The sequence below is a fragment of the Sorex fumeus genome, unplaced genomic scaffold (genome assembly GCF_029834395.1).
Source record: "Sorex fumeus unplaced genomic scaffold, SorFum_2.1 ptg000122l, whole genome shotgun sequence".
Taxonomy (NCBI): Eukaryota; Metazoa; Chordata; class Mammalia; order Eulipotyphla; family Soricidae; genus Sorex; species Sorex fumeus.
In genome coordinates this window covers 16853786-16881282 of record NW_026606179.1, presented here as the reverse complement: position 1 = coordinate 16881282, position 27497 = coordinate 16853786, and the positions used below count along the sequence as shown (strand labels likewise).

The 27497-nt window shown below is 57.3% G+C and overlaps 1 protein-coding gene across 1 annotated transcript; it reads right to left on the bottom strand.

Annotated features, from left to right (window-relative positions):
• Positions 1 to 2059: 2059 nt before the first annotated feature.
• Positions 2060 to 24913, bottom strand: ATP1A3 (ATPase Na+/K+ transporting subunit alpha 3). The gene is made up of 23 exons (XM_056136756.1): positions 24761 to 24913; positions 21182 to 21268; positions 21005 to 21064; positions 20627 to 20830; positions 19582 to 19695; positions 19319 to 19453; positions 18618 to 18735; positions 18226 to 18494; positions 15228 to 15426; positions 15005 to 15114; positions 14789 to 14923; positions 12993 to 13185; positions 12415 to 12590; positions 12190 to 12326; positions 11177 to 11327; positions 10901 to 11069; positions 5542 to 5696; positions 5345 to 5468; positions 4280 to 4425; positions 3690 to 3820; positions 3242 to 3343; positions 2985 to 3076; positions 2060 to 2484 (listed from the first exon to the last, which is right to left on the bottom strand). Exons 1-23 carry the CDS (start codon positions 24764 to 24766, stop codon positions 2456 to 2458), a joined length of 3042 nt encoding a protein of 1013 aa, XP_055992731.1. The 5' UTR covers positions 24767 to 24913; the 3' UTR covers positions 2060 to 2455.
• Positions 24914 to 27497: the final 2584 nt, after the last annotated feature.

Below are 27497 nucleotides of genomic sequence, written 5' to 3'. Positions count from 1 at the left end.
CTTGCCTTGTATGTGGCCAACCTGGGTTTGATCCTCAGCATCCCATTGGTCCTCCAAGCACTGCCAGGAGTCATTCCTGAATGCCAAGTCAAGAGTAGCCCCCTAACATCACCAAGTATGGCTCCAAAACATTAAAAAAAGAAAAGGGGCTGGAGTGATAGTACAGCAGGTAGGGTGTTTGCTTTGCACATGGCCAACCTGGGTTCAATTTCCAGCATCCCATATGGTCCCCCAAGCACTGCCAGAAGTAACTCCTGAGTGCAAATCCAGGAGTAACCCCTGTGCATCTCTGGGTGTGACCCGCCCCAAAAAAATCACCAGAAAGCAGTGACCAGTCCATGTGATGTGAATGTCCACAGATGTGGTGTTAACCCCCAGGAGGCTAGGCAAATGAGACATTAGGCTACAAGATTTTATGTTGTTCTTTTCTTTTTGGGTCACATCTTGCAATGCACAGGGGTTACTCCTGGCTCATGCACTCAGGAATCACTACTGGCGGTACCCAGGGGACCATATGGGAAGCTGGGAATCGGACCTGGAATGACCACAGGCAAGGTAAAAGTCCTACCCACTGTGCTATCACTCCAGTCCAAGGTTTTATATTTTGATATTTTTGTTAGTTGTTTGGAGGGGGGCATACTCAGAGATGTTCAGAGATTACTTTGGCTCTGTGCTCAGGGATCATTTCTGGTGGTGCCCAGGGGACCAAATGTGGTTTTGGGGATTAAACCAGGGTTAACTGTGTGCAAGGCAAGTGTCCCACCCACTGTACTATCCCTCTGGTTCAGCAGCAAGACTTTGTAATGGAAGGCTAGAACAGGTCATCGGTGGTTTGCCTCTGGAGGGTGACTGGAGAGGGCCAAGAAGGAACTTTCTGGGTGTTTTGTCTAGCCACTGAGAGCACCTCTCAGAGCTCTGCACTCTACCAGGTGAAAGTGTGTATCAATAAAGAACTACATAGTGATTCAAAGATTGAACATCCAAATCTCAGGTTGCTGCCTCAGGGGTGTGAGCCAGACCAGGTCACTTTCCCTCTCTGTGCCTTGCCAGGACTAAGCAGAGTGTTTAGGAGAGGGTGAGCACATGGTGGCCACTCTGGGAGTGCTGTCCTCTTCCTCCCCCAACCCTTGTGTCCCCAGAATCCCTTTCTAGCGCAGGAGCATTTCAAGAGTTGCTTCTCCCCCTCTCCTCTTGTCTAATAAAACCAGCGCCTGGTGAGACCCAGCCACTCTCAATCTTTGATTGACCTAAAATTCCATGATTGGGGGCTGGAGTGATAGGACAGTGGGGAGGGCACTTGCCCTGCATGTGGCTGGCTCAGTTCCATCCCTGACATTCCATATGGTCTCCTGAGCACCACCAGAAGTGATTCCTGAATGCAGAGCCAGGAGTAACCCCAGGCACCATGCATCATAGTGGGGCCCAAAAGCAAAAAAAAAGAAAAAAATTCATAATTGGGTGATGGAGAGATAGTACAGGGGTTAAGGTGCTTGCTTGCCTTGCAGGTAGTCCAACCTGGTTTAATCCCTGGTACCACATATGATCTCCTGAGCACCACCAGAACCCCTAAGTACAGAGTCCCTGAGCACCACTGAGTGTGGCCCCCAAGCCCCCAAATTTCCATGATGGGAGAGATTGTTCAGTGTGCTGTGTAAGTAGGCTTTGCATGTGGGAGGCCCAGTTCTGATTCCTGACACTACAGAGTCCTCTGAGCATCACCAAGAGCCAATCCCAGGCCCCTGGCCAGGATTAGCTCCTGAGCACTGCCCACTGGGGCCCCGAAACAAAACCAAAAAATCTTCCAAAATTCAGGGTGCTGGCTCAATGGCGCAGACTCTGCACCCCTCGAGACCCGAGACCCAGCTTTGACTCCCTGGCACTGCAAACAAAACAAAAGGCCGTGAGTCAAGGACTCCCCGATTCTGCGATTCTGCGGCTCCCAAGCTCTTGCCAGGCTCCATTTCTGGGGGAGCATGAGTCACCCCGCGCAGGGCACGCTGTCCTGCCCACACGCCCACCCCCACCCCCAGGACCAGAAAGCAAGCGTGACACACACGGCTTCTCTCTCCCACTGATATATTTGATAATTGTCCAGAACCAGAGACGGCGTCAGCCGGGGTGAAGGGGAGTATAAAAGAGCCCAGGGAGGCGGCTGGGAGTGGGTGAGCAGGTGAGAACAGACACAGAAAAGAGAAAGGAGAGAGGCGGGGCCAGGGCCAGGGCCGGGCGGGGCCAGGGGCGGGGCCTGGACCAGGGGCGGGGCTGGGGCGGGGCGAGAAGCCAGCCAGAGGGTGGGGGGGAGGCGAGAGGCAGGAGATACCTGGAGGGAGTGGGGGCTGAGGCGGAACCACAGGGAGAGAGGGCCCCTCCCCCCAGAATACAAAATGCGGGGGACTGGAGGGGGCTGTCCTGGGCATGGGGGCGGGGAAGAGACGGCCATGTGGCGGGGCTGAGGTCAGTAGTAGGTTTCTTTCTCCACCCAACCTGTAGAGAGACAGAAAAGGGAAGACACACACACACAAGTGGACACAGGTGGAGAGAGACACACGGGCACGAAGTGAAGGGGACAGAGGGACACGGACACAGGGAAGAGGCAGAGACACAAGGACAGAGCCACGGGGACAGACACAGAAAGAGAGCCACGGAGACAGAGACACAGGGATAGAGACACCAGGACAGAGACACACAGGACACAGCCACAGGGAGAGAGACACAGGGACAGAGAGACAGAGACACAGGGATAGACACAGGGACAGAGACACAGACACAGAGACACGGAGACAGAGACACAGAGCCAGAGACACAGGTACAGAGATATGGGGACAGAGACACAGGGACAGAGCCACGGAGACAGAGCCACGGGGACAGAGACACAGGGAAGGGGGCAGAGAGTATAGTCAGCACCCTAGAAGTCACCCCCAGAGCTTGTCCCGGCCATCCCGGCCCCGGCTGTCCCCCTGCGGCCCCCCAGCCTGCTCCCTCACCCCCGGGGTTCCTGCGCAGAATGAGCTTGCGGATTTCGTCGTAGACGAAGATGAGGAAACTGTAGGGGAAGGCACAGAACCACCAGCTGGGCCTGTGGGGGCAGAGAGGGCAGGCGTCAGAGTGGGATGGGCATGGACGGCCAGTGCCCACTGGGGAGAGCCCTCTCACTCCCCTGCAGGCTATGGGGACCTGCAAGAGGGAGGGATCCAGAGAGGCCTGGAAGGGTGAGGTGCTGCGGTCAGCGAGGAGCACTCACTTGAGCGGGTACATGCGGAGGGCCACGTCCATGCCGGGGCAGTAGGACAGGAAAGCGGCCAGGGCTGTCTCCTCGAACAGGCCGAAGATCAGGATCTTGTTCCTGGAGGCACAGGTAGGGGTGCGGTGGGTGCAGAGAATCTGACTCCCGCGTTCCCATCCTGCTCACCACCCACCTAGAGACCCACCCAGAGCTGGACAGGCTGAGACACGGGGGACAGGGGGGCGACAGCGGCGGAGAGGCAGGGGAAGACCCAGCAAGATGGAGACAGGAAGCCTGGAAGGGAGGGGCCCCAGAACCCGTCCCTCGTCCCTCCCCACCCCCCACACCGGGAGAGTCAGAGAGTCTAGGACAAACACGACCACTGAGAGGCAAAACCAGAGCCGGACGGGAGAGATACAGACAGACACAGGGATGGGACAGACAGACCCAGCCCCGCTGCACTCACTTCATGCCCTGCTGGAAGACCGAGTTCCTCCGGGTCTTGCAGATGATCAGGTCAGCCCACTGGACCACCACGATACTCACGAAGAAGGCTGTGTGGCAGGTGAACTCCACCACTTTCCTCTGCTCATAGGTCTGTGGCAACAGAGGATGGGGGCTCAGTGGGACCATGGCCCCGCCCTAACACCTTCCCCAATCAGCTCAGGCCACGCCCCTCAGATGACCAGCCATCAGGGTCTGTCCGGCCACGCCCAGACCACGCCCATCCCACCCTGGACTCGGCACACTCCGCATGGCTTGGGCTTTAGGGCAGGTAGGGCACAGCGCCAGGGGGCTTCCAGGATCTCTAGCAGAGTCGGGAGATATAATGGGGCAGAGAGAGGTTAACTCGGTTCTGTACAAGGGCCCCACCAGAGGCCTCCAGAGTGGTCTGACGTCAGAGTGCTGGGACTGAGACCACGCCCAGGATGGGAAGGGCTGAGGGGTCTTGATGCAACCCCGGGCAGAGGGGCCTTGGCCATAAGGGGTGTGCGTGATATCTCCCAGCATCCTCTGTACTGAGCTGGGGAGTGGGGGTGGGGCGTGCCCACTCACCCACTGCTGTCCATAACTGTCCTCCAGGTCATTGATGGTGCGGTCGTCCCAGTTCAGCCGAATACCCACCAGGTTGCTAGGCAGGAAGCCATTTTCCGCCAGGATGACAAAGTAGGAGAAAAAGCCTCCGAGGGCCTGAATCATTCCTATAGGAGAAGGGAGGTGAGGACAGGCTCTGCAGGGGCTGGCGGGCCACCTGAGTCCTCCAGTGTGAGCATCACTGTGCTTCCCGAGGTCACCGGAAGTGCCACTTGGCAGTGGGCGCCCCAAATGGGTGTCCTGCAGCAGGTATCTCAGGGGGCTCTCCCGAGATGGAGAACCTGGATATCCCTGGCCACCTGTCTCTCAGGAACTCCCTGATGATCCCCGAGCTTGAGCTGAACAGTTCCCCACTACAGGAATGACTTCCCAGGGGCTCTGTCCCCACAACAGAAACCCTGGTGAGATGGCTGGGGTGCCCCCAGGGCTGGGAGCTCAGTGCCTGGAGGGGTCTGCATATTCCCACTCAAACAGGAGGTTGAGAACAGGGAGGAGAGTCACTCATGCCCTGAGAGAATTTAAAGGCTGTGTGTGTATGTGTTGGGGGCACCTGGCCCCATGTAGTGCCAGCCTCCTGTGTGCTAGGCCTGCACTGCGGCTGCCTGAGCTACTGAGCCCCCTCCGGCCTTCATAGGCTGCTTTTCTTTCTTTCTGGGTCACACCCAGCAATGCACAGGGGTTAGTCCTGGCTCATGCACTCAGGAATTACTCCTGATGGTGCTTGGGGGACCATATGGGATGCTGGGAATTGAACCTGGGTTGGTTGTGTGCAAGGCAAACGCTCTACCTGCTGTGCTATCACTCCAGCCCCCATAGGCTGCTCTTGAACTTCCCATCCTGCAGTGCATTGGAGGACCCCCATGTGGGTGCTGCCTTTCAGCCACCTGCTCCCTGGGTGCACCTCACTTGTGCTGCACCCCCCCTTGGTGCCTCCTCCCCTCTACGAGCACCGAGCCCTACTCGGGGTCTGTCCAATGGACTCAGGGCCCCCGAGCGCCCACGGTGTCCCCATCCCAGGGTTCTCACCGATCTGCCCATAGGCCATGCTGATGAGCCTCTCATTCACCAGTTTGTCAGTGCGTGGGTTCCTGGGCTGTCTCTTCATGATGTCGCTCTCAGCAGCCTCGTAGGCCAGGGAGATGGCAGGGACCTGCCCGGGAGTGAGCTGGTGAGCAGGGGAGAGGTCGCCCAGGGGCTCACCCGGGACCATGGCCAGGACTCACCATGTCAGTGCCCAGGTCGATGCAGAGGATGGTGATGGTGCCCAGGGGCAGAGGGATGTTGGCCATGATGAACAGCAGGAAGGGCGTGATCTCGGGGATGTTGCTGGTCAGGGTGTAAGCGATGGACTTCTTGAGGTTGTCGAAGATCAGGCGGCCTGTGGTAGGAACATCCTGAGACCCAGGCATCGCGGCCCTCTGCTCGCTCTCTTGTCTCACCCACTGAATCCTCATCTACCTGCCTTCCTTTCCTTTTTTGGTTTTTGGACCACACCCAGCGTTGCTCAGGGATTACTCCTGGCTCTGCACTCAGGAATTATTCCTGGAGGTGCTATGGGGACCCTATGGGGTGCCGGCAAGCTCCCTACATGCTTTGCTATGTCTCTGGCACCTACCTGTCTTTCTGTATAAACTTTTGCCCATGCCCCCCATTCGAATATTCTTGAAACACAATAATTTTTTTTTTGCTTTTTGGATCATACCTGGCAATGCCACTCCTGGCTCGTCCACTCAGGAATCACCCCTGGCAGTGCTTGGGGGACCATATGGGATGCTGGGAATTGAACCAGGATCGGCCGCATGCAAGGCCACCTATCCCTATCCACTGTGCTACCACTCCAGACCCGAAACACAACACTTTGAAGACTGTGTGGCGGTTTCTATTAAACCTCCCTCTACCAGGGCCAGAGCGATAGTACGGGTAGAGCATTTGCCTTGCATCACCAGCATCCCATATGGCCCCCGAAGCACCACCAGGAGCAATTCCTGAGTGCAGAGCCAGGAGTAACCCCTGAGCATTGCAGGGTGTGACCCAAAAAGACAAAAAATACAAAAAAAAAAAAAACCCACCTCACCTCCCTCTACCTTACCCCTGACCATCTGTTAACTTTTTTTAAAATTCTGGGGCACACCTAGTAACGCTCAAGGGTTACTGTGTACTAAGGAGTACTCCTGGTGGGCTCAGAGGACTACATGAGATGCCGAGGATCAAATCCAGGTGGGCTATATGCCAGGAAACTGTCTTCCCCGTTTACTACTTCTCTGGCCTCTCCCTGACTTTGTTGAGTCAGTGATCTCACCCCTAGGTTTATACCCAAGAGAAATTAATGCTTGGGGTTGGAGCAGGGAAGGTACTTGCTCTGCACGCAGTCAACCCTGGTTCAAGTCCCAGCATCCCATATGGTCCCCAAAGCCCACCAGGAGTGATTCCTGAGTGCAGACGCAGGAGTAACCCCTGAGCACTGCCAGGTGTGGGGCCAAAACAAAAACAAAACATTAAAAAAAAGAGAGAGAGAGAAATGAATGCTTATACCCACCAATAAGTACAAGAATCTTCCCCACAACCTTAGTCAAAGAGCCCCAAGCCAGTATGGACCCTGTATCCATCCACATGTCAGGTGGATACATAAACTATGAAATTCTTTGTGACAAGGCTACTCCCACACCTGGCTCTGTGAAGCCCACCACTATGAGGAGGAGCAGGAAAAGGCAAACCCAATGCCTGCATCTTAGAGCTGGGGGGAGGGGGGGAGTGGAGAACAGGGGCTAAAGTGCTCGCCTTGCTTCCCACTGACCCCAGTTAAAATCCTGGCACCACTTATGCTCCCCTGGGCACTGTTAGGGGTCACTTAGGAGAGCTGCTAGGAATAGCCCCTGAGCACCACAGGGTGTCACTGCAAAAAAAAAAAGCATGTATTTTGCCTGATTCCATTAATTTTATTTATTTTTTTGGGGGGGTCACACCAGCAATGCTCAGAGGTTACTTCTGGCTCTGCCCTCAGGAATTACTCCTGGTGGTACTCGAGGGACTCTACGGGATTCTGGGGTTTGGACTCAGGTTGATCACATGCAAGGCAAACACACTCCCTGCCAGATTATCGCTCAGACCCAGTCTGAATCCATTTAAGTAGGGTTCAGGACTCAAGGGCAGAATGGTGGTTATCTCAGTGGAGGGAGTCAGATGGGGAAGGGACCTGACCAAACCCCAGTGGGGCTACTCATGCTCTCGAGCTTCTCTGGGGTCTGGTGTTTGCATGTTTGTGTATGGTTCAGGCCCAGAGAGAGAGAGTCCAAGGTAAGCGGCCATGTAAAAGAGTCTTTATTAGTGGCCGACCCTGGTTTAATTCCCAGATTTAATTCATACTGTGTATGTAAAGTGAAAGGGACCTAAAGATGAACCCTGCACCCCTCCTCCACCTGTCCTCACTGCTGAAAAGCAACAGGACACATGATGAAAAGGGCATGGAAGGGGCCAGGGAGACGGCTCAGGCTCAAAGGGTTGGCGTGTATGCTTTGTGGGCGCACGATCTGGGTTTGATCCCCAGCACTGTATAGCGCCCCAAGCATCACCAGGAATATACGCCAGCCCCCTCTGCCCTTCCCCCCAAAGAAAGACAGAGTATATGACAGTAGGACTTGTCCTATATTAGGATAGTAGGCTTCATCACAGTAAAGTATAGGGCTGGGGCAGAGGCTTTGCAGGCAGGAGCCGGGTCGGAGCCCCAGGACTGCCAGGAGCAACCCACGAGCATGGAACTAGAAGCAGCCCCCAGGCACCACCAGGTATGGTCCCCAAACCCCAAAATAAAATGAAGTGAAATAAGATGCCCAGCTGATCACACCAATAATTTTATATCCCTATAAGGCACTATCTTCACAAAACTAACTGTGTCTCATCCTGAAGTATTTATGGGGAAATAAATGCTGACTCAAATGTGCCTCTACATGGACCTGTGTGTGTGTGTGTGTGTGTGGGAGGGGGGGGGGGAGGCAGTCAAGGGAAATCAAACATGCTTAGCATGGCCTTCTCATTCTCTCGACTGGGGGATGGCATATGGGGGTTCACTCAGGCTATTCTGCACGCTTCCCTAATGCGTGTTGTTTTTCTTCCCAGAGAGACCTTCCCTGTCCACCCAGACCAGGTAGGACCCTGGTCATAATCATAGTTGCCCACTGCTTCCCTCTTAGAAACAATGTGTAAACTTATTTGCTGCTGAACTTGTTTTCAATTTGCTTGTTTTTGTTTTGGGGCCACACCCAGCGATGCTCCAGGGTTCATATGGGAATTGAACCCAGGTCCTCCTTGTGCAAGGCAAGTGCCCTCCCTGCTGTATTATCTTTCTGGTTCCAGTTGTTGAATTTTTTTTCTTTTGCATCACACCTGGTGATGCACAGGGATTACTCTTGGCTTTGCACTCAGGAATTACTCCTGGCGGTGCTCGGGGGACCATATGGGATGCTGGGGATCGAACCTGGGTTGGCCGCATGCAAGGCAAACGCCCTACCAGCTGTGCTATCTCTCCAGCCCCAGTTGTGGAATGTTTGGCCTCCTAGCACCGTGCACGATGCCCTCCCTGTGCGAGGTGTGCCAGCCCGGTGTGACAGTGTGTGCCAGTGAGAGTGGGCATGGCATGTGCACAGAGAGCGCGTCTGCTGAAGGAAGAGTTAACCACAGCTTTCCCCCGGGATGAGGCGACGAGGGATCCAGGCATTTAATTTGCTGTTTGAATTCTCTCTTATCATCAATTGTTTTATCCACCAGGGACATTTCAAATGGGCGAGAGACGCTGAAGAAAGCAGCATCACAGCATGAACTGTGGTTATTTCTGGATGCTGAGGTTACGGGTGATGCCAATTTTCTTCTTAATGCTTCTCTACATGTTCTATAATTATCGTGAGTTGCTTTAATGACCAGAATAAAATTAAGTGGGAGCAAGCGCCATCTGTGACCCTGGGAAGGTCTGTCGGGAGGCGGTACTGGGGGTTCTGTGGCTTGGGAGCCCTCCTGTTCCCTTCCATACTGCTGGGACCCCTGTCTTCAGCTCCTTTACACACTTTCCTCTGAGCAGTTCTAGCCTGGCCCTGAGAGGGCCTGATCCCTACAGGTGCTGGAAGCTTCCTAGGCCCCAGGCCCCAGCTGGGGGAGGGAGCCTCATCAGGGTTCCTTCAGGACATCCTGCTTCCCCACGGTTGGACTATTTTATTTTATTAATATTCTTTTTATGTGATGGGCCACACCCAACTGTGCTTAGGACTTACTCCTGGCAGGGCTTAGGGGATCTTCTGCAGTGCTAGGGATGGTCCCTGGGCTGGCTGCATGCAAGGCCAGCTCCTTCCCTGCTGTCCTACCTCTCTGCCCCCCTCTTTTTTTTTTTTTGCTTTTTGGGTCACACCCAGCGATGCACAGGGGTTACTCCTAGCTCTGCACTCAGAAATTACTCCTGGAGGTGCTCGGGGGACCATATGGGATGCTGGGAATCAAAGCCAGGTCAGCCGCGTGCAAGGCAAACACCCTACCTGCTGTGCTATCACTCCAGCCCCTCTCTGGCCCTTTTTAATATTTTATTTTCCATTTTTTGGGGAATCTTCCCACGCTCAGGAAGCCCCGGGAGCCCGCTGCGCTGTTGTTTAATGCAGAGGTCTGAGGATGTGGTATTGCTTGTGCCCTGAGATGCCAGGACTCCCTGGGTCACCCCAACAATGAAGGGGGACTATTGGTGTGAGGATCCATACCCAGGTTGGGCATATGCACTTCTCAGCCCCTATTTTATTTCATTTATTTTGGTGGGGGGGGCAGCTGTGCTCAGGGCTTACTCCTGACTGCATTCAGAGCTCACTCACTCCTGGTAGACTCAAGTGATCGTATGGGATGCTGGGGATGGAATTTGGGTCATCTGCTGCAAAGTGAGTGCCTCATCCTTGAATTTTCTCTCTAGGCAATATGAGTCCTTTTTTTTTTCTTTTGATTTTTGGGCCACCATTTTGGACTTACTCCCGGCTCTGTGCTCAGGGATCACCCCTGGTGGGGCTTTGGGGACCATATGGGACACCAGGGAATCAAACTTGGGTTGGCAGTGTGCAGGCAAACACCCTACCCTCTGTACTATCACTCCAGCCCCAGTATTTTAGCCCCTATTTTATTTTATTTTTTGCTTTTTGGGCCATACCTGGCAATGCACAGGGATTACTCCTGGCTTTGTACTCAGGAATTACCCCTGGCAGTGCTCAGGGGACCATATGAGATGCTGGGAATCGAAGCTGGGTCAGCCGCATGCAAGGCAAATGCCCTACTCGCTGTACTATCACTCAAGCCTCCAGCCCCTGTACCTCTTTAAAATAATATTTTAAAATATTCAAAATGCTTTCAATCTAAGTCTCCCCTACCAGGCTAAGCCTGTGCTGGGTAACAGTGGACCCAGAAATGGGTCAACTCAGTCTTGCCCTGCCTCGAAGGCTCTCCGCACTCCAGAGTGTCCACCCCAGGGAAGGGATCAGTGGCTGAAGTCCTGGCCCGTTTCCCCCATCCCATGCTTTTCCTGGATGTCAGATTTGGGAGCCCCCACCAATAGGGCCACCAACTCACCTTCCTCCACCCCGGTGACTATGGAGGCGAAGTTATCATCAAGCAGAATCATGTCGGCCGCCTGCTTGGACACGTCAGAGCCGGCGATGCCCATGGCCACGCCAATGTCGGCCTTCTTGAGGGCAGGGGAGTCATTCACACCATCTCCTGTCACAGCCACGATGGCTCCCTGGAGGAAAAGCGGGTAAGGAGGAAGCCCGAGTCACTGGTGCCCCCCGCAGCGCCAGGCACCCCTCCCAGGACCTTGCTCCAGGGCTCCCCGGAGAGGTGCCCCACCTGTCTCTGACAGCCCTCCACGATGATGAGCTTCTGCTGGGGTGAGGTGCGGGCAAAGACAATCTCTGTGTGGTTCTGCAGGATCTCGTCAATCTGCTCCGAGGTGAAGTCCTTGAGATCAGTGCCGTGGATCACACAGGCCTTGGCGTCCCTGGAAAAGCGGAGCATGGTCAGGGCAGGTGGGGCGGCGGCTGGCCAGATACACAGACAGGAGATAAAGAGCTCCTCAGAAGGGGCGGCCACAGGGGAACGTGTGTGTGTGTGTGTGTGTGTGTGTGTGTGTGAGAGAGAGAGAGAGAGAGAGAGAGAGAGAGAGAGAGAGAGAGAGAGAGATCCTGGGACAGTAGGCTGGCGGGGACAATCCAGAAAGGGTCACGGACTTGGAGGGGTTTGGAGGCAGGAGAGAGGGATGAATAAAATCAAGCAGAGGGGGAGGAGGTACCCTTTGATCCCCCCATCTAGGAATTACCAGGTCATTTGATTTAGCTTTTCTTTTCCAGTTTGATTTTGGGGCCACATTCAGCAGTGCTCAGGGCTTACTCCTGGCTCTGCACTCAGGGATCACTCCTGACAAGGCTGGGAGGACCCTATGGGATGCTGGGGATCAAATCGGGGTCATCTGCCTGCAAGGCAAGTGCCCTCCCAGCTGTACTATCACTCCGGCCCGTAGATTTTATTTATTTGTGTGGGGTGAGTCAGTTTGGGTCACACCTGGTGGTGCTCAGGGGCTACGCCTGGCTCTGTGCTTGGGAACCATATGCGGTACCAGGAATTGAACTAGGTCAGCTTCATGCAAGATAAGTGCCTGAACTTTCTTTGTCCAGCAGGTGGTTTTAGAGAGAGGGATGTGGAAGGGAGGCCGTGAGAGGGGGACTGAGTGCAAGCCTCCACCTTGAGCCCACCTGGTTGCCGCATAGTGGCTCATGCACCCCTTTGGAGAGCAACAGGACACAGGACCCATCCACAGGGAGGTCCCCTGAGGACCTCAGGCCCCTCCCAAGCAGGGGGCTCACCGGGGGTTGACCTGGCTGACGGGAATGTTGAGCCTGGCTGCGATGTCCTCCACCGTCTCGTTGCCCTCGGAGATGATACCCACACCCTTGGCGATGGCCTTGGCCGTGATGGGGTGATCGCCAGTGACCATGATGACCTGCCAGCATGGTGGTTGGTTGGTCCAGCCTCCCGGGCTGTTCCCCAGGCCCCGACCCTGCCTCCCCACCATGGCCCCGGGGCCTCACCTTGATGCCTGCACTTCGGCACTTGCCCACGGCATCGGGGACAGCTGCCCTGGGTGGGTCGATCATGGACATGAGACCCACAAAGCAGAGGTTGTCAGTGGTGAAGTTCACGTCATCGCAGTCGAAGGCAAAACCCTTAGGGAACTGCTCCTCGGGCAGGTAGTAATGACAGAAACCTGGTGGCCAGGCGGGATTGGGGTGTCAGGATTCAAGCTTCCCCTCACCCTCCTGCACCCCCAGTCTCCCCTGCCTGCAGGTCTAGTGGCCAGTCTCCCCAGGGGGTCTGCTGGTCAGTCAACACGCAGATCCCAAAGCTGCATCCTCTCTTACCCATGTATTGATTCGCTCATGTGTCACCCATTCCCTCATCTGGTCCCTCCCTCATGCATTCATTCATTCCCTCATGCATTCATTCATTCCCTCATGTATTCCCTCACTTACTCATCCATCCACTCACACACTCAATTCATTTGTTTAGGGACATACCCTCCTGCCCCTGGCCCCAGGAAATGACCCTTCCCTTGCTCCCCGGGAGCTGGTCCAGCCTCAGCCGCAGCCAGACCCTCCCCAGTGCACACCTAGCACTCGCTCGCCCAGGCCGCCGAGCTCCAGGTACGCGTTCTGGAACGCCTCCTTCATCTCCTCATCCAGTGGCTGCTCCTTGCCCTGCAGCAGGATGGTGGCGCAGCGGTCCAGGATGCGCTCAGGGGCGCCCTTCATCACCAGCAGGTAGCGGTTGTCGTTGGGGTCCTCGGTCTCGTGGATGGAGAGCTGCAGGCAGAGCAGAGGCAGCCTGCACCCACCGCGGGATGGGGTGACCCCTACACCCCCGCAGAGCCATGGGGGCCACAACAGAACAGCACTGGCTTCCCCAAGGGTACTGCCCAAGTATTTTGATTTTTTGTTCGGGGCCCACACCCGGCAATGCTCAGGGGTGACTCCTGGCTCTGCACTCAGGAATTACTTCTCTCAGTGCTCAGGGGACCATATGGGATTCTGGGGATTGAACCCAGGTTCAGCCATGTGCAAGGCAAATGCTCTACCTGCTCTGACCCCTGCCCAAACATTTTTTTGAGGGAGGAGGTCCCAGATCTGGTGGTGCTTGAAGGGTCCTGTAGGCTCAAACTGGGGGCTCCATCCTTTTGGCCCATTCCCCAGCTCCTCACTCATGCAAGGCAAATGCTCTCAATGTGAGCCCCGTCCCGGCCCAGAGCCCGTAGCTCTATCCCAGGGATCATTCTCTGTTTCTCTCTACAAGTTTCTGAGCTCCTAGACATTTCTGGCTCTCTGTGTTCCAACATCTAAGGATTCCTCTCTCTCTCTCTCTCTGCTTTTTTTTTCCTTTTTTTTTTTTGCTTTTTTGATTTTTGGGTCACACCCGGTGATGCACAAGGGTTATTCCTGGCTTTGCACTCAGGAATTACTCCTGGCAGTGCTTGGGGGACCATGTGGGATGCTGGGAATCGAACCCAGGTCGGCCACGTGCAAAGCAAATGCCCTACCTGCTGTGCTATTGCTCCAGCCCCTCTCTCTGCTTTCTTGATATTCTATTATCCCACACTGGCTCATTGGAGCCTCTGCTCTGCTCACTTCCAAAATACACTTGATTCTGACACCTTCTCCCTTGCTCCTGCTGCTCTTCCACTCACCTGGACCATCGAGAGGACCTCCACATAAAGCCCCCATTGCCCTTCCCAGTTCACAGTGTCCCCTGTCTCCCTGCGACCTCCTAATATCAAAAGGATCTTTAAAAAAAAAAAGAAGTGAGGGGGCTGGAGAGATAGTAGAGTGGGTAAGATGCTTACAATGGGAGTAAGCCACAAGCATCGCTAGGTGTGGTCCAAAGTGCCCCCCCCCCAAAAAAATGTGAGTAACGGGGCCAAAGAGATGGTGTAGTGGTTAAGGCACTGCCTCATATGTGGCTGCAGTTGCCCTCATTTGATCCCCAGCATCCCATATGGTCCCTGAGCACTGCCAGGTGTGATACCTGATCGCACAGCCTGGAGTGATACCAAAACCAAATAAAACTAATAATAAAGTGAGTCTGTACAAAATAGTGTACCCTCATTGGAAATAGCCTGGCAACTGTCCCAGAGAAATAGCGGTAAGGGGAGCACCTTCCCCAGTGTAGGATCTCTCTGGCCCAGATTTTATATTTTGTTCTCATTTATATATATTATTTGTTTGTTTTTGGGTCACACCAGGGGTTACTCCTCATCCTGGGCCACGCTCACGGGTTACTCCTGGCTCTGCACTTAGGGATCACTCCTGGCAGTCCCCAAGGGACCCTGTGGGATGTCGGGGATTGAACCCAGGTTGGCCGTGTGCAAGGCAAGTGCCCTCCCCGCTGTACCATCGCTGCGGGCCCTGGTACCTGGTACTTGTTGGTGGAGTTGAAGGGGATCTCGGCCACTTTCTTGTTGCGTTCCCGCATCAGCTTCACGGAGCCGGAGGATAACTCGATGCACTTCAGCAGGGCAGACTCAGAGGCGTCACCAGCCACGTCCCTCTGGGGGAGGGACAAGCGGGGGCGTCAGAGAGCTACAGCGGAGGGCGGGCAGGGGCGGGGCAGGGAGTGGCTGCAGCCTACCTTGAGCACGGGAATGTTGTCCTGGCCGCCCTTGAAGACAGCGCGGTTGCAGAGCCCGGCGATGTGGGACAGCGCCACCCAGGTGTGTGAGCTCTTGTCGAACGAGGTCCCTGAGGGAGGTGGCTGTCAGCGCAGGGAGCAACCTGGGGGGGGGGGGGGGAGGGGCGGGACCCCAGAGGCCTCCAGGGCCCTTCCAGGGTACACCCTACCCATTGTCCCTCACCTGACTGGTCCTCTGTGGTATCCGCTTCGTGGATCTGATTGTCAAACCACATATGGGCGACGGTCATGCGGTTCTGGGTGAGGGTGCCAGTCTTGTCGGAGCAGATGGTAGATGTGGATCCCAGGGTCTCCACAGCCTCCAGGTTCTTCACCAGACAGTTTTTGCGTGCCATGCGCTTGGCAGTCAGCGTCAGACACACCTGGAGAGGGACAGGGGGAGGTCACCCAAATGCCCCACTCAGCAAAGCCAGCACTGCCTGACACACCACTGCAATGGGCTCACCCAACAGACAGCGGCCAAAATGTTCATGGAACCAGCATTTCACAAAGGCCCCAAACTGACCCCTTGTCCACTCACAGCAGCCTAGATACTTGGTGGAACTAAAGGTGGACAACAGGGCCAGGCAGAGGGACTCGGATGCCTGGAGCACTTGCCTGACTTCAGTCCCCGCCTCCAAGCACCACGGGGTGACTGCCCCCCTGCCCTGACACTGAATTGAGCTCCACCAAGTGTGGCCACCCAAAACAAACAAGCAAAGGATAAAGGAGTGAAAAGGAGAAATACAGGATGAACCTGAGAACTAAGGTCCAGGAGCTTCAGCTACAGGGATAAGTTTCTGGGACTGGAGTGATAGTATAGTGGGGAGGGCGTGTGCGTTGCATGCAGCTGACCCAGGTTCAATCCCTGGCATCCCATATGGTACCCCAAGCACTGCCAGGAGTAATTTATGAGTGCAGAGCCAGGAGTAATCCCTGAGCATTGCCGGGTGTGATCCTAAAACCAAACCAAACCAAGGAAAAACAGGGATAAATTTCTAACACACGGGGCTGGGAGAGAAATCATATGATTCATCCATGCAGATCAGCCCAGATTAGGTCCCCAACACTGCCTGCTTCCCCAAACACTTCTAGAGGAGCATCACTCAGTATGATCCCAAAATAGAACAACCCCCCAGGCCTTAATGATCACCAGTGCATGGGTGGGTCCCAGCTTAGCACAGGAATGTCCTGCCTGGTCAGGTTTCCCCAGGAGCAGCCCTGGGGTCCTCTGAACAAAAAGGGCCAGAAACCAGTATTCATACTGAGTCAGTCCAGTGACATGAAGGATGGAAAGGGCCACATTATTGGCTCTTGCTGGAAGTTGGGTCTGGGGCCGGGCTCAGCGGCAGAGCATGAGCCTCCATGTGCAAGGCCCTGGGTTTGACCCCCGGCACCCTGGCACAACCAGGAGAGGGGTCCCTTCAGACTAGGGGACAGGGGCTGGCTGAGGCCCGGCTGACCTGGGTATGTCCTATCCACCTTGACTCAGCAGGGGACAATCCTGTTTGTACATTGCTTGCATATTAAGTAAAAAAAATCTATTAGTTTTGTGGTCACACCCAGCATGCCTGGGGGTATCATTCCTCGATGGGCTGGTAGGACTGTGTGGTACAAGAGGTCGAACCCAGAGCTCCTGCATGCAGAGCATGTGCTCTGGCACTCAGCCCTCTCCCTGGCCCTGAAGAAGCCTTTTTTTGGGGGGGAGGGGAAGGCACCAGAGTTGGCTGTGCAAGGTACACACCTTACTCACACCTTACCTGCTGGACTATCTCTCTGGCCCTGTAAAAAAGCCTTTAAAAAAAATCTAGAGTAGTACTGAGTAGGCTAAAAGGGATAAATTTGCAGGTTCTGTGAAGTAACAGAATGGAGGAACCGAACAGTGACCCAAGGATGGTCCCGACTTTGTACCCTGGAAACAGCATCACCAGCATCTCACACACACACACACACACACACACACACACACACACACACACACACTCTCTCTCTCTCTCTCCACACACATGCACTCACACACACTCACACACTCTCCACACACACATACACACTCTCCACACACATATACACACTCTCCACACACACACACTTTCCATACACACACTCACACTTTCCATACACACACTCACACTCTCCATACTCACTCACACGTACTCTCTCTCTCTCACACACACACATACTCTCTCTCCACACACACTCTCCACCACACACATACACTTACATTCCACACACACACTCTACACACACACACACTCACACACACACTCTCTATACACACACACTCACACACATTCTCTATACACACATTCACACACAAAATACACACACACATACACACTCACACACAGACCAGACACCCACATCGGCTACAACTCAGAGTGGACTGTGGCTGGGCAGCGGGAGGGGCTATTTTCTTTTTTTTACAAATTTGACATCTTCTTTGTTGGCTTGTTAATTGTAGGGGGCAGGAACCCCTAGAGGTAATGGGGCCCATGAGGGCACAGGAGGGCGTGTGGAGGCAGAGATAGGGCTGGACTATGCACTCCCGCCCTTTGCCTCCTCTTCCAGGTGCTTCACGAACGCTTCTGAGAACTTATGGAGAAGTGAGAGAACCATGAAGGCTTTAGGACTTAGACTGTTTCGGGATTTGCTGGTTTCAATTTGGTTTGGTTTGGGGGCCATACTCTGCAGTGCTCAGAGACTGGCTCTGTGCTCAGGGTGCTTTGGGGGCCCTATATTGTGCTGGGGATCGAACCAGGGTTGGACTGAAGCAAGGCAAGTGCCTTGAGCCCTGTAGGATCTCTGGCTGGCTCCGGTTTGCTGGCTTGGTTGGAGAAGCACCTGGGTGCCAGGATCCTCCTCAGTTACGCTGTGAGAGGCTGAGTCTTCAGCAACCAAATTACTTGTCAAATCCCTGCTGCCCACCCCAGCTCCCTCCCCCTGCCTCAGTTCCTTCTCCCCTGCCCCTGCTCCTTCCCCCTGCCCTAGGTTCCTCTCCCACCCTGCTCCTCCCCCCCTCCCCCCCCATTCCCACTCCAACTCCTTCCTCCTTTAGACTGGCAGGTCAGGTGTCCTCCTCCCTCAGGCTCCAGCTCCTCCTCCAAACTCAAAATTGAGGGGTGTGGGACCCTCCTCCCTCTGACCCTGGCCTCCCTCATCAGATCTGGGGGTGTGGGTCTTACAGTGACAGTGGCCAGCAGACCCTCGGGCACATTGGCCACGATGATGCCAATGAGGAAGATGACAGCCTCCAGCCAGGTGTAGCCGAGGATGAGGGACAGGATGAAGAAGGAGACGCCCAGGAAGACGGCCACGCCAGTGATGAGCTGGATGAAGTGCTCGATCTCAATGGCGATGGGCGTCTTGCCCACCTCCAGCCCTGAGGCCAGGGTGGCAATGCGGCCCATGACTGTGCGGTCCCCAGTGGCCACCACCACGCCCCGCGCAGTGCCTGTGGGCCAGAAGGGATTGGTCTGCGGGGGGCTGGACTCAGGGAGGACCCCAGCCCTACAGCCGGCATCTCTGGCAGGGGGGGCTCGGCTCCCACGTGGGCCCCCCACGGTGCCCAGCTCACCTTCCACACAGTTGGTGGAGAAGAAGGTGATGTTGCGGGTCTCCAGGGGGTTGTCGTGCGTGCAGTCGGGAGAGCGGGTTTGCGGCTCAGACTCGCCAGTCAGTGAGGAGTTGTCCACCTGCAGGGATGAGAGAGAGAGAAAGAGAGAGAGAGAGAGAGAGAGAGAGAGAGAGAGAGAGAGAGAGATTAGAGAGCTCAGTGTACAGCTGGGCTGAGGACAGGCGGGAGGAGACTCCACTGTGGGTGAGTAATGGGGGGGGTCGGCCAAAATCTGCTGGCCTCTGGACAGAGGTTGGATTCATAAAGGTAGGGGTGCGTGCAGGGGCTCCAGAGACTGAGGGAGGAGAGACTGGGGCTGGACCCCTGGTTCTGAGGGAGGAGGGATTGGGCTGGAACCCTGAGTCTGAGAGAGGAGTGGCTGGGGGTGGACTCCTGGGAGGAAAATGGGTGATAGACCCCTATTCTTATTTTTAAGTTTTTGGGTTACTTCTGGTGATACTCAGGTTACCCTGGCTCTGAGGTCAGAAATTGTTCCTGGCAGTACTTGGGAAACCATATGGGATATCAGGGATCGAACCCAGGTTAGGCGTGTGCAAGGCAAATGCCCTCCCCGCTGTCCTATGGTTCCCGCCCTGGACCTCTTCTGTGGGGTCCGTGTTCCTGGCCCACTCCAAAGGGCAACTCTGGCCCGCCCAGCCCACCTTGCAACCATGAGCCGAGATGATGCGCAGGTCTGCGGGGACTCGGTCTCCACCCTTGATCTCCACCAGGTCCCCGACGACCACCTCCTCGGCGTTCACCTGCATCTTTTCCCCTTCCCGGATCACCAGGGCTTGCTGGGGGGGAGGATAAAGCCATGTCACCTCCCTGGTTGCTGTTCAGGGTCCCTGGAGAAGACTCTGCCCCCTGGTGCAGCCTCAGCCACCCGCCCAATCCCCCACCCCCAGCTGGAGTCCGCCCACACCTGGGGAACCATGTTCTTGAAGGACTCCATGATCTTGGAGCTCTTGGCCTCCTGGTAGTAGGAGAAGCAGCCGGTGATGATGACCACAGCGGCCAGCACAATGCCCAAGTACAGCTGTGGAGAGACACAAAGTCACGACCTTCCAGGAACCGCTCCCCACGAGCCCCCAGTCCCCAATTTGGGGGGCCTGAGGGAGAAAGCTTTGCTTTCTCCTTGACTCCCTGCTGGGCTGGGCACAGGGTGGGTCTGTGTCTCAATCTTCTTCATCTCCCTGGTCTGCGTGTTTGTCTGTCTGGCCTGTTGGAGAAGCTGGTGGGATATTTTGTTCGCTTCTGGGCCACACACAGGGGTGGGTGCTCAGGATTTACTCCTGGTGGGGCGAGGGGAACCCTGTGTGGTACCAGGGATCAAACCAGGTCTGGCTGCTTGTAAGGCAAATACCTTCCCCGCTGTCCTGTCTCCTCAGCCATGCTGGGGAATCTGGGTGTGTGCTGTCGTCTGGCTGTGTGGGTGTCTGTCAGGAGTGTCTGCGTCTGTAGGTGGAGCTGTCTGTCCGTCTGTCTCTCTCTGGCGGTCTGTGTGAGTCTGAGACTTCAGGAGTGTTCCTTTCTGAGAGCGAACCCTATGCTCCGTGCTCGTATCTCTCTGGCAAACTGGTGCATGGGAGTCTCGTGTCCCTCTGTGCTGGTGTAGGCACTGGGGTTGGCGTCGGTGTCCTTGGTGCAGGCATGCCCTTGGGCACCCGCTGAGACGGTCCCGGATCAGTGGCTGCTCCTCATGCATCTCGAAGTTCCATTCACGACCACCTGGTGGTGTCTGTCCCTGAGGCACACAGCTTTGGGATGGTGTGCCTGTCATCCTGCTGTGTGACCCTGGATAAACCCCAGAGCCTCTCTGAGCCTTAACCTGCGTGTATGTCCTCTGGTTCTCTACTGGGGGATTGTGACCAGGAGATGAGCAAGGGCGGGAGAGCAGTTTTGGGAAAGGCTGAAGGATGGGGAGAGGGAGCATATATATGTCCCCAGATGCCCAGCCCGGCACTCACGTTGTCGCCAGATGGGTCATCTTCAGTTCCTGCCTGGATGCCGTAGGCCAGGAAGCAGAGGATGGCCCCGATCCACAGCAGGATGGAGAAACCCCCGAAGAGCTGACGGCAGAACTTGACCCACTCGGGAGTGGTGGGGGGTGGGGTGAGTGCATTCGGCCCATCCCGGGCCAGGATCTCCTGAGCTTTGCTGTGGGTCAGACCCTGGGGGACACAGGACTCATATAGGAACCCTCAGAACAATCCTGCACCCACTTTCCAAGTACCCTCCCAGCCCCTCAGGGAGCCTCCTCCCTCAGACCCAAGAGTCTAGAGTCTCAGCCCCTCCTCCCTCAGACCCAGGTTTCATCCCCAGCCTCCTCCCTCAGACTCACGCACCTGCACGCAGTCTGTGTTGTACTTTCGGCACACCTCTTCCACTGACATCTTGTGCTCTGTCTGCGAACAGGAGTGTGGGGTAGGCAGGTGAGTGGGGGTGAGGGGGAGGGACAGAAGTGGGGAGCCGTGGATGGGGGGTGGGAAGTAGTTCAGGGGGGGGGCGGGGGCAGGGCTTACCATAGCCACCTCCTTCTTGAGGTCATCCATGTCCCGGCTCTTGGTGGCCTTGCCCTTCTTGGGCGAGCTCTTGTCATCTTTCTTGTCCTGCGAGGTGGCGACACGATAGCTGTCAGAGCCACCAGACTGCGGGCGAGAAGGGGTGACAGGGGGGCTCCAGCCCTCCACGCCCCACTCTCAGCCGGCCAGGGCATCTCTCCTCACAGTCTCCTGGGGCTCGTCTCTGAGCATCACTGAGTCTGGCTGGGTGCCCTTGGCCCCGAGCTCGCGCCCCTCTGTCTGTCACCTTCTTTCTGCCTCTCTCTCCACTCCCCTAAACGTCTCTCTTGCTGTCTGTTGTCTCATGATCTGTCCCTCCAGGTCTCTGGATCTGCTTTACTTGTTTTCTATTGTTTCTGGGGTCGTGTTCAGTGGGGTGGTGTCTGGGTGGGGGGGGGCATTGGTGGATGCCGGGGATGGAACTGGAGTTGGCTGCATGCCAGGCAAGCACCTTGTCCGAGGTGCTCTCGGCCCCTCTGAGCCTTTCTCTTGCTCTAATTTGCCCCTGGTCCCTCCTCTTCTCTCAGTCCCACGTCCCTGGTGCCCTGCTGTCATTCTGGCTGCTTCTCTCCCTCGTCTGTGCCCGCTGTGGGGCTGCAGGAACCTCCACGATCCTGCCTCTCCCCTGCGTCTGTCTTTATGGCACGGAGTGTCCATCTCTGTCCCTGGAACTCTCTCCCTGGGTCAGGCTGTGCTCTCAGAGCTTTGGAATGTCAAGATGGTCCATGCCAGGGTCTTTGGTCACCTTTTCCTCTGCCTGTCTCTCCTCCTGTCCATCTCCTGCTCCCAAGTGCTTTTCTTCCCCTCAATGTCTCTCTCCATTCCACCATCATCTTCCCTGCTCCCTGGCTTCCTCTGCCTCCTCCCTCTGGGTCCTGCTGTCTGTATGCCCAGGGTTCTTCCATCCCATCCCCCACCTCCATCGCTCTCCTGCGCTTTTTCCTGCGCTGAAAATGTCCCAGTCTCCATCTTTCTAGGGACTCAGCAAATCTTGGGAGACTCTCTAGGCCTGGCAGAAATGGAGGGGGAAGTTTGCTCCAGCGGGGACAAAGGCCAGGTGGCAATGGGAGATGGCCTGGCTGGACACGTCGCCAGTCCTGAGGGCTCAGACTGACCAGCCATGGGCTCTGGTGGGTGGGGGCAGCTACAGGGTTGAAGGAGTGGTGGGGGTCATGTGCACCCTCAGAGATCTGGTTGACAGTGTGGGGGGTGGCCAGGATTCAGGGCATAGAAGCCAGGCCTGGCTTGAACTGGCCGTAGTGTGAGGGAGAGAAATGAAAACTCCAGTTTCAGGGCCTGGGACGAATGGGGATGCTGGGGCGAGGCGGCCGACAGGCCCTGCTGGCCGGGGGCCAAGCTGGGATCCCAGTGCAGGCAGCTCAGCGCACGCTAATCCCCGCTTGACCTTGTGCAGGGCCCGGCTGCCTGAGCAGGCCCCCAGACCTGCAGGCTGAACCCCAGGGGTGTCGGGGGTGGGAGGGAGGCTTGGCCCCCTGCCAGTCCTGCAGCAGCACTGCGTCTGTCACAGGCACGACACAGACGACACGCCAGCCCCAGCCAAGAGGCGCCAGGGCTTCGGCAGAGCATGGACAGATGTGGAGATGGTCAAGGGCCAGGGCAGGGAATTGAGGGCGGTGACAGGGCAGAGATGGACAGTGCCTTCCAGGAACGGGAGAGAAGGAGAGACAGCCGGGGCACCTCATGGGGACTCTGGGAGGTCTGGAAAGCCGAGGCTCTGGGCTCTGTGGAGCCAGGGGCTGGGCTGGACCCTGGGGTCTGAGACAGGAAGGGCTGGGGTTGGATCCTGGGTGGGTCTGAGGGAGGAGGGGCTGGGGCTGGATCCTGGTCTGAGGGAGGAGGAGCTGGGGCTGGATCCTGGTCTGAGGGAAGAGGAGTGGGGGATGGACCCCTAGTCTAAGGAGGAGGGGTCTGAGGGAGGAAGCTGGGGTATGGACCCTGGACTGAGTGAGGGGATAGATCCTTGGGTCTGAGGGGGGAGGGGATAGACTTCTGGGTGTGAGGGAGGAGGGCTGAGCAGGGAGGGCTCAGGGATGCCCAGCCCCTCCTCTGGTGGGTGAGTGTGTCTCCCGTTTGCCCTTGCCATGCCCAGGCTCCCTTGGGGGCAGGCTTCCATCTGTCCGAGGGGCGCCGAGGCTTCCCCAGTCAAGGCAGGAGGCCCAGATGGGCACACTGCGGGCGGGAGCGCCTCCGAGGGTGGGGGACACGCCTGTCTGGCTGCGGCCGCCTCTGCAGCTCCTGCCGTGTTCCGCGCAGTCGCCCGCCCGCCCGCCCGCTCGCTCGCGCAGCTCCTCCACCCCCCTCGGGTGTCTGGGGCGGTCATCTGGGAACCGCTTCCTCTGCAGGGCATGCAGCTATGCCCATCCTTGAGGCGAAGCTCACGTCTTAGCCTCAGTTTCTCTCTTCGTCTCTGCATCCCTGTCTGTCACCGCGTCTGTCTCTGAAGTACCTGATTTCTCTCCCCAGGCGCACCCCCCCTCCTTCCTTCATTCCCTTCCCCAAAGACCCTCCTCCCCTCCCTTATCTCATTCAGCCTCCACTTTGCCCACAGCTTCCCTTTCCACCATCCCACTTACCTGGAGGCGGTCGCTGCCTCCCCACTTCCTTGCCCCTCCGCCCTCCCTGGCAGCAGCTCCATCCCCCCATCCCAGACCCATCAGCCCTCATCCGCCATCTTACCCCCCTCCCCGCCTCCCCCCTCCCACCCATCCCGAGGTTCTCTCTCCAGCCCACCCGCCTCCTTCCTCCTCTCGCCCACCCCGAGGCCCTGCCCCAGACGGGAGGGAGGATCCGGGGCTGCAGCTGGGGGTCAGGTGGTCAGTCGGGGAAGGAGGCGGCATCTGCTGGAGAGACTCACAGACAGACAAGGACACACGGACGCAGAGGCAAGGGCAACGCGAGGCATGCACACCCGCGACCACGACAGCCCCAGACTGGTACGGGGAGCCCCTCCTGCGCTGCCCAGCGCCCCCGGCCCTGTCTGTCCCCCAGGTTAGGGGCTGGCTGCACAGGGCCGCCCCGAGCGGCGCCGCACTGCGGAGCGCCCCCCTCCAGGTCTGGAAGGAGACCGAGAGGTCATCTGGCGTGGGCCCCCAAGCCTGGACTTGTCCCCACCTGGTCAGGGACGCCGCCGAGGGGGCTTGCGCACCGCAGATCCCCCCTTGCACACACACACATACACACACACACACAGACACACCCAGACGCGGGCTGCAGACAGACACCAGCGGGGTCCCACGAAGGCAAGCGGCGGGCAGGGGCTGGCGCGCGCACACACGCACACGAGCGAGCATGCCACGCACAAGGCCGGCCGGGGTGCCCGCGCGCATCCCGCACCACAAAGACCCGCCAGCCCGCACCGCACACCCGCGCCGCCCCCCGCACGCATGCAGATGGCCCGGCCGGATGGGCCGCACGCGGGGTCCCCGCGCGCCCCCCCACCCCGCAGCCCGGCCTCCCGCATCCACCCAATGTCACCGGAGCGTCCGTGTCGTGCACGCCCCGGCCGACCAGGGCACCTACCCCCATCTTGGCGGCTGCGGGGGCGAGAGGCGCGCGGGCAGGCGGCGCGGGGCCGGGGCAGGGGCCTCAGGCGGGCTCGGTCCGCGCGTCTGTCCGGCCGTCAGCCTGGCCGTGCGGAGTCTGCGGCGCCGCCGCCACCGCCTCCTCATATGCCCGCGCTCGCGGGGGGGCCGCGGCGGCCAATCAGCGGCGCCGCCGCGCTGATGGACGGCCCCGGCCCCGCCCCTGGTACTGCAGCTGTCCTCCCCGCCCCCGCCCCTGCCCCTCCGCAAAGTGCCTGCTGGAAAGGGAAGCGCTGCGGGAGGGGGGGATCCCCGAGACCCCCGCAAGGTGAGGGAGGGTGGCGCCGCCGACGAGCAGGGCGTGGAAAGAGAAGCTCGGCATCCCTTCATTGTAGGGTCGGACCAGAAAAGGGGGGGGCCACTGGGGAGTTTGGCCAGGGTGGGGGAGGGGAGCAGAGGCCCACTGCAATGAGTTCGGGGGCCCAGAGGGTCTCTCCTCAGTGAGGCGGGGGACCTGGAGATTCTACCTGGGAGGCTGCTCTGGCGAGGCAGCTGGAGGGAGCACCGGAGATAAGTAGGATCTCATAGGAAGAGGGGTGCCGCAGAGAACAGCCTAGAGGACCCTAACGTGTGTTCCCCGTTATTTCAGGACTACCCAATGAGAAACAACTGTACAGATACAGGAGACACCTGTATACCTCAAACTTGCTGAAGGACCATTACTCAGACAACCCAGTGCTGGCATGTGTGTGTGACACACCCCCAATCCCAAACCCTCCCACCACATTTTCACCATCACATTCCATCACAAGCTGCCTGTACTTTCACACACACGACTTCAGTTCTACCCCACAACCTTGGAGACACACACACACACGCACACACACACACACCTAGAAACACAGTGAACACCTCTCACACACCCCTAGACATAACACAATCACAGTCAGGAGGTGCTTACTATAAGCTTCACCCCCTCCGATGTATCTTCTCACACACTCACAGGGATGACCCCCCCCCCCACATGAGCCCAGGAGCCAATAGCCCAGAGCACCTATGCGGGCCTCATAGGAACATTGTGGCCGCAGTTGTTCAGTCACACGACATCACATACACGATCTCTGCAGATCTGAGTGTGAGCAAAGGCCCATGGGGCAAAATTGCCAAATGGCTGCCCATCGTGAATGAGAGACAAAAAGGTGCACGCGTGTGGCTCAGTAATTCACAGACATCAATGTACGGCACTGCCCCACAAACTGCTCCCACCAGGCACATCAAGAACCCTATCATGTACAACTTTGTTGCACCTCCAAGCACACGCCAACGCCCTCCCCACCCCCTCTGTGTGTATGTGTACAGAGAAGCACAGCTGACACCCACCCACAGCCTGGCCTGTCACACACACACAGCACCCATCAGTTACCCCTGGGGCCTGAGGAGTCACAGCTCCCTCCCCCACGCCCCTTTGCTCTGAGTGAAACACCCCCAGGTGCTTGCTGGGCATGGTAGAAGAGGTAGAGCGAGTGAGAGCCTGGTAACTTTGGCTGTCTCCCAATGTGGGTGTCTTTCCCTCCTATGGGGGTGACAGGGTTGGGGGAACATGGCAAGGTGAGCCTGGGGCAAGGTTAAGGACCTGCCGCGGGGAAGGACGTGAAGGTTGAAGGCCAGACTGAGAACTGAGAAATGACGGAGAAAAATCCTTAGAGGGGGGTGGGAGGTGGTGAGGCCAGAGAAAAGAAGGTGGAAAGCGAGAAGTTTTCTCAGCTCTACCCAGCACCCAGAGCTTCCCCCAATCCTATACCCTGACCCATCCCCATCCCCCCTGCTGTCCCTTGTTGCCATGGGAACAGGGAGACTGAATATGCTGCAAAGGAGGCTGGGCCCGCAGACCTGGCCTGTCTCCATGGAGACGGGGAAGGAACCTCATCTTTTAACCCAGGTAGTTGCCCCCCTAGCCCCTCTCCCCAATCCCACCTGCCTCCCCAGGGAGGAGGACCTGTGCCAGTATCATCCTTTTGCTTTTCACACACCTCACCCTTCAGGGATGGACCTGGATCGCAGTGAAGGGAATTAGGGGGGATGGAGAATCCGGGTGGGTGGGGGTTGGATACACCAGATCACAGATCTCAAGATCTCTCCTCCTGCTCTCATCTAGGCTGGGGGCAATCTTGCCAAGCCCACCCTGCTGGCCACCCCAGGTTCAGGCTCCTGTCCCCTCCTGCACTGGCTCCTCAGACCCAGCCTGGAGAGGCTGATGACAGTGCATCGTGCTCTGAGCGCGAGGCGCTGCGGAAGCTGCAGCAGGAGGGGGGGTGGGGTGGGGAACTTGGGAAGGTCACAGGAATGGCTGGGGACAGGAAAGCTGAGCCTGGGAGACAGGAGAGGGACGAGAGGAGAGACGGACAGAATCCAGAACCAGAGAGGGCAGAGGTGGAGAGAGAAGCAGACGGGGAGAGACAGACAGACCTGCAAAGACAGAGCCAGGAGACAGAGCCCCAGAGGAAATCGGTGAAGGTGACAGAGGGACACAGAACCCCAGGCAAAGAGGCATGTCAGACACAGAGTGGGGAGAGGCATCACGCAGGAATGGAGGAGGGGGGGACTCAGAAATGGGAAGATTCCCCCCACCTGAGAGGGCCACCTGCCTGGTCGTACTGGGTAGACAGCAGAAATGTCAGCAGACATGGTCTAATCACTGGACAAACTGAAAGTCTGGCCCAAGGGCAGAGGCGTGG